This window comes from Anguilla anguilla, chromosome 11 (genome assembly GCF_013347855.1).
Source record: "Anguilla anguilla isolate fAngAng1 chromosome 11, fAngAng1.pri, whole genome shotgun sequence".
Lineage (NCBI taxonomy): Eukaryota > Metazoa > Chordata > Actinopteri > Anguilliformes > Anguillidae > Anguilla > Anguilla anguilla.
Genome location: NC_049211.1, coordinates 7,307,480 through 7,313,617, shown reverse-complemented (window position 1 = coordinate 7,313,617; position 6,138 = coordinate 7,307,480). Strand labels below are relative to the sequence as shown.

Here is a 6,138-nt window from a genome sequence, read left to right as displayed (position 1 = left end):
AGTTTCCATGCCGACGGCCCATGTGACCAATGCCCATGCATGTTAGAGCCGCTGCCCTTACAAGGCCCCGGGGGGGAGGCCTGTGCAAGAATGACGGATGAGCTGCAGCGAGCCCTTCCCAGCATGCAGTCTGCCGGAGGATGGTTTTCAGAAAAGAAAGTCACGACGAGCCACAGGCAAACACATTTACCACTCAGCCACTGCCCCTGGCTAGAGAGCGGGAGGGTCTTTTCCCCACAGAACCTGCTCTACTAAGAATCTCCTTTCCCCCCACCCATTTCACATGAATTCACACTTACAGTCTGCCATCTTCTACACCAGTGGTAACCGGCCCTGTTCCTGGAGATCTACCGCCCTGTAGGTTTTCATTTTCAACCCTAATTTGGCACATCTGATTCTGCTAATTAGCAGCTCAAGGAGATCTCTAGCTGTTGGATAAGGTATGCCTTTATTAGGGTTGAAATGAAAACCTACACTACGGTAGATCTCGAGGAACAGGGTTGGTTATCACTGCTTTTTATCAAGTACATTGATAAAAAGGGGCATTTCTAGAGCCCTACTAAGACACACTCCAGCACTCACAATCCCTGAGAATCACATTTTTGCAATCATAACACTGCCTTACATCCACTCACAGACTCGCACTGGCAAACACCTGCAGTTAACAACTGACAAGTCCCTCCCCCCCCTTAGTTAGACAGTGGTCACTATTTTGATCATTGTACTGGGGCACAGAAAATTACTACTGGGGCACGTGCCTCATTAAACGTGGTCTGGCAACTCCCCTGTTGAAAACCCCCTAATCACATGACTTAATATAATGCGTAATAATGCCCCCACACTGTGGAACTCGGAATGCCTGAAGACACATTCTTCCACACTGAGCCAGAGAACCCTCAGCTCTCTTGGATTCCATTCTGTCTACTGTGCCCGGTCATGTGACCCCAAACGCAGTCCAAAACGCCCTTAAGGCTGAGCTGCACCACACACACACCAGACACTGAAGCGACTGTTCCAGATCTGGGGTTCAAAGTTCACGTTGTTCTCGTTACCTCATAGCTCAAATCTGAACCACAACCAGTCTATAGCGTAGCACTAGTGCATTTACACCACAGCAATACGGCTCAATCAACTGAGATGACAACGGAAGTGACAGAAAAACAGAAAAGAGGGGTACAGCCGTGGGGGTGAAAGAGGAGCACATTCAGCAGGCAAGGTGGAGGACACAGCTGCCGTTCGGCATCATGCCAATACACGTTATTCATATAAGCATATGTAGGGTGTCTACAGCACCCCAGGGCAGCCAATGATCATGGGCTGCATGTACACTCTGTAGTCAGATATGAGGGAAAGACTGCAGCAACCTGTCACACTTTCAGAGACTGTCTCATTGTCATTGTCATGTCCTGAATCGTCTGCAGAGGCGAGACAAGAGAGCATGGGAAGAGGAGAGGAGGGGGTTCATTAACTGAAGAGAAAATTCTGTCTATTATTCACACACAATTAGGTACGGAGGAAGCTGGAAAAGCTTCTAATGTCTAATCCAAGAAAGAGAGACATTACACAGTAAAAATGTAGTGTTAACTCAATTCTCAATGTAGTGTTAATGTAGAATCCCCAATAGGGACCGGATGCACTTCGTAATAGTTGATTTAACACTGAACATTTACTGTGTAGGATTTCCAGCACAGATTCCTACCTACGACGACACCACAAAATTACACGAATACTCTCTTAACACAGTATTTTTGAAGCATAGTTTTCTTCTTCATTCCTCTCATAATACACAGACACAGCACCATATATGGTGTATACTTTCAGCAGTTATCATTTCAACCACGATGGATTTTAAAAAGGGTTGGTACGATATCATAAAATGAGAAATAACAGCCGGGTGCAGGAAAGAACAGGTGCAGTGTCCGTACCTTGCCAGCAGGCGCCGATAGTGAGCTGGGTCTCCGCGTTGGAGCCGTGCAGGGGGTAGTCCTCGGTCACCAGGAAGGGCTCGTAGGTGACGCCGTCCACGAACAGCGCCACCGTCGGGGACGCCACGTTCAGCACGTAGTGGTGCCACTCTTTGTCACAGACCTCGTGGGGAGACGCACAGCAGATGAGTCACAGATTTAAAAAACTCATCTGCACTCACAAAACCAGAAAAAAAAAGCCCCAAAAACAAGCTTTAACGGCTCACAGTGGAGTCACCGCACGCAGACCGCTGGGATGCATTCTGGGTAACGTTAACGGAGCCTCATAATAACCATAAAAAGCACAAGTGCCCTCAGGAGTCGAAGCTTTATTTTGAAACCGCAAAGCGTGAGCGTTCTACGTTCAGCCTTGGGCAGAACCAAAAGGCACTTACGGTCTGATTCACCGATGTGCCTGCAGATTCTCATAGTGCAGGCGAACACGCTATTCTCTGTACGTGTAAATACTTATTGAAACAATAAGCACAAGCACAAAGAAATAAACTTTTTCTTTTTCTCTCCCAGGACCAGTTTTCTCTCTGTACTGCGTGGAGAAAGAACAGGAATAAAAGCAACCATAGTGAACGGTGTCCACGAGCCCAAGAGAGCCAAGAGCTCTGCTCAGCCAGGCACAGAGATGGGGCCATTTTCTGGAGTCCGCACTCACGGCCAGTCCCAGAAACAGTGGGGGCTGTGTGTGGGGTGGGGGGAGGGGTTGGGCGGCCTGGCAGGACGAGCCCTCGAATGGTCCGGTCCGGTCCGGTCCGGTCTGGACTCACCTGGTCCAGCTTCCAGTGGAACTCGGCGGGTTTGTAGCTCTCCGAGTCGGCCGGGTCCTGGCGCAGCAGGAACACCAGGCGACAGTTGTGCACGTAGAGAGAGTAATGGTGCCGATTCATCCCTGCGGAGAAGCGAGAGAGAGAGAGACGCAGAACTGCATGATGGGAAACACCGCTCCCTTCCCTGAGCGTCCTTCGGGGGTTCAGCTTTGCATGACGGTGTTTATAATGCATCGTAGATTCTCCCTGAGATACTGTCACAGACACAACCCTATTTCTACTGCAGTGTTCTGTACAGCATTACACAGCCCTGAGGCCACTCCATCACAGTGTCTCTGTCACATTACGATTGGTTACTGGGAAACAATCTTACCCAGGAGAAACTCAGGTAACGGCAAGACTGTTAACCGCATTCTTGCAATGTTATCAGCCCTTTTCCTAACCTGTAACAGGCAGCCAAACTCTTAGCCAATTGGGAGCTGGCTCCTGCTGGCGCCATTTTTTGTTTACCATTTTTCATCCCAAACCAACTGCCAACCAGCAGAACAGAAAATAAAAAATGGGATTTAGCCTAATTCTCCTAACAGCTGAATTTGTCTGCTGCTTACTGTCAGGCACAAAAAAACAAAAAATCATTTAAAAATAAAACTGACACCATGTACTAATCCTACTTACATAACCACAGAGTGGCTAGTCTCACTGAGCTGGAGCATCACTGGATCATCAGTAACTTGGAGTGATTCTATCTTTTACTTTACGCTGGAGCCTGACTGGAAATCATTCTATAACACAAATAACTTGTGCACGCGCACACACGCACGCACACGCAGACAGTGTCAGTGAAAACCTAGTCTTAATATTTAACAATGTACCCACAAACATGCACATACATGCTGTGCAAGGCTGGACATTTACAGACAGTCACACACTAAGCTCAGCTCAACCCCCGCGGGGGGCTGCATGGCGCGCAGATGCAGACACGGTGGCGGCGGCGGCGGCGGCATACCCGTCCTGTCGGAGCTGCACAGCACCGCCTCCTTGTGGTGGGCGCCGGGGCCGTGCCTCATCCACACGGACACGGTGAAGGGCTCGCCCGGGCCGGTCCGCACCACGCCCTCGGGCACCCGCACCGCCTGCGTGCCGTTCAGCTCGAACACCTGGTCGCTGTCGTGCCCGTTGTCCGTGGGCAGACCCGCCGTCCAGTTGGCAGAGCCGCTGGGCGCCGGCAGCAGCTCCACAGCGCCCCCGCTGGCACCTAGGGTAGGCACATGCAATCACATCAATTATTAAACTCTAATGAAGAGGGGAAAAAAAAACACACTGCAAAAGCCACAAAAAATGTCAACCTCAACAAGTATTTTAGTCTTATATTTAGTCTTAAAATCTTACTTCTATAATCGTATTACCAATAAGCTGGGACAGTTTTACTCATTTCAAGATATGCCAAATGGGCAAGACGATTTAACTTGTCAAGCAAGAAGTAACAACAAGCTAATGTTCTCTACTTGAAAGAAAACAATTATATTTCAAGACTAAAACACTTGTTAAGACAGCCTTTGAACTGCAAGAAAGGATTAAATGTACTCAAATGGTGCAGTATTTGTATGGGTAAGGCCTGCTTTCTACACAGTTACGTTAGAGGATGAAACGCTAAGCGATATTAGCGGGAATATCAGAGGCTGGGGGCACTGCAGTGTCCTCAGTGACGTACCGCACAGCCTGTGCAGGGACTTCTCAGAGTACGTGTCCCTGTCGCAGCCCTTTCCGATGTGGCTGGTCTCCAGCTGGACGGTGGCCTGGATGGACGTGATCGGTTCGTCGCAGGTCTCCAGGTGCATGCTGGGAAAAAGGGCCAGGCTTCCCGTGCCGGGCTCGTACTCCATTCGCTTACTCCACCCTGAGGGAGGGGGTGAGGGGGGAACAGAAGAGCACTGGGTTTGAGCCCAAACAGGTCTATGCCCCACAGTAAAGCCAGCAGAAGACAATGTGGTACGTTCCACCAATGGCACGTTTAAATGTGACTCGCTACTGCTGTTCCTGAATTGCTTATACATCAATAACACCACCCCACGCAAACGTCACTTACTGAAGGCTTAACAGCCAGAAAGAAACTTACACATTTGTATTATATTTCATTTTAATCTATTTTCATTTTTTTCCATTGTGGACAGAAAAATCTGCAGTCTCGCTGCCTGGGCCCACCATTTTCTGTCTTGTACCAAATGGTGATGCGTCAAAGCCTGGAGAACTACCAACACATTCTCTAGGCCCTAGATGACAGTATGCTTGTAGGTTTTGTCTTTATACTTTACGCTCCACTGCAGTACTGTCCAATGCATCCGTTCTGCTTCCTCTACATACTCTCCCTTGTTTACAACCTTGCTACAAGGCCTTGGGCTCTGAAAAAGGTACTAAACAAATAAAATTAATTATTAATGTTATTATAGATTAATATACTTTCAAAAGAAAGGAAGAACAGAAATAGCAGAAATCTGATTGGCAGAGATCACTGGTAATTTATGTAGGTTGGACAGCAATCGGTTGCCCCTTGATTATACTGGTAAGCAGAAGCTTCAGACTGAACAAACCACCGATACGTGTGTGTTAGCGCTTTCCTCTGGGAGACGCCCCTGATTGCATTCTGCGAACGGCGCTGGGCGGCCAAATTACCAAACGAATTTATGATTTTTTCCCCCCTCCCCTGTTTTATGACTTCCAATTATGTAGGAAGCGTCTCACTGGGTCAGTGCTCTCATGGGGTACATTAATTTCCTCCATTTAATTTCACGTCAATATCAGAAGCTGTGGGGTGGGGGGGGGGAGCCCATTTTCCCCTCAGGAGTCATATTAAACTCAATTTGCTAATCTGGTGAATATACCGCTGGTCTCTAAAGATGCCTTTAGGGTTTAAAGTGCATCCATCCTTATATACAACAAAAGGGTTAGTGTGTAATGTGATCTCAATCGCTTTCGTGATGTTTTAGCTCATGAGATAGCAACACTGCGAGGAAAGCATAGGACAAAATAAACCTCCAAAATGGCCCCTCCTCACCCCCTATAATGAGCAGCTAAAATTGGGGGAGGGGGTGATCGGCGGGGGGGGGGGGGTCTTCAGTCACCTTGCCAGCCAGGTTTGCAGGTGGGCTTGATGCTGATCTTGACCAGGATGTCCTCGGAGGCCCGGTTCGTCCCACAGTCGTACGCCGTGACCGTCAGCTTGTACATGCGCTCCTTGCTGTAGTTCAGTTTCTCCGTGTTCTTGATGTAGCCTGCAAAAAAAAACACAGTTAGCCACTTAAACATGTTGCATAAGAACTACAAATCCCAGCATTCATGCAGATCACTGTGATCACGGTGGATATTTATAATTCAGTGCTGTGTCTCTAGTCTGGGGA

At 48.4% G+C, this 6,138-nt stretch overlaps 1 protein-coding gene across 4 annotated transcripts in view; it reads right to left on the bottom strand.

Annotated features, from left to right (window-relative positions):
- Window positions 1-6,138, bottom strand: part of LOC118207645 (calsyntenin-1-like) — a 40,178-nt gene that overhangs the window by 9,518 nt on the left and 24,522 nt on the right. For 2 of the 4 annotated variants that reach the window (XM_035381426.1, XM_035381427.1), the window contains 6 exons: window positions 5,863-6,012; window positions 4,455-4,640; window positions 3,750-3,998; window positions 2,744-2,865; window positions 1,926-2,088; window positions 1,365-1,415 (listed from right to left, as the gene is read on the bottom strand). In XM_035381426.1, the coding sequence (XP_035237317.1) occupies window positions 1,365-1,415; window positions 1,926-2,088; window positions 2,744-2,865; window positions 3,750-3,998; window positions 4,455-4,640; window positions 5,863-6,012 (921 nt within the window). The remainder of the gene's footprint in view (window positions 1-1,364; window positions 1,416-1,925; window positions 2,089-2,743; window positions 2,866-3,749; window positions 3,999-4,454; window positions 4,641-5,862; window positions 6,013-6,138) is intronic. The other 2 variants (XM_035381428.1, XM_035381430.1) reach the window with 1 other exon arrangement.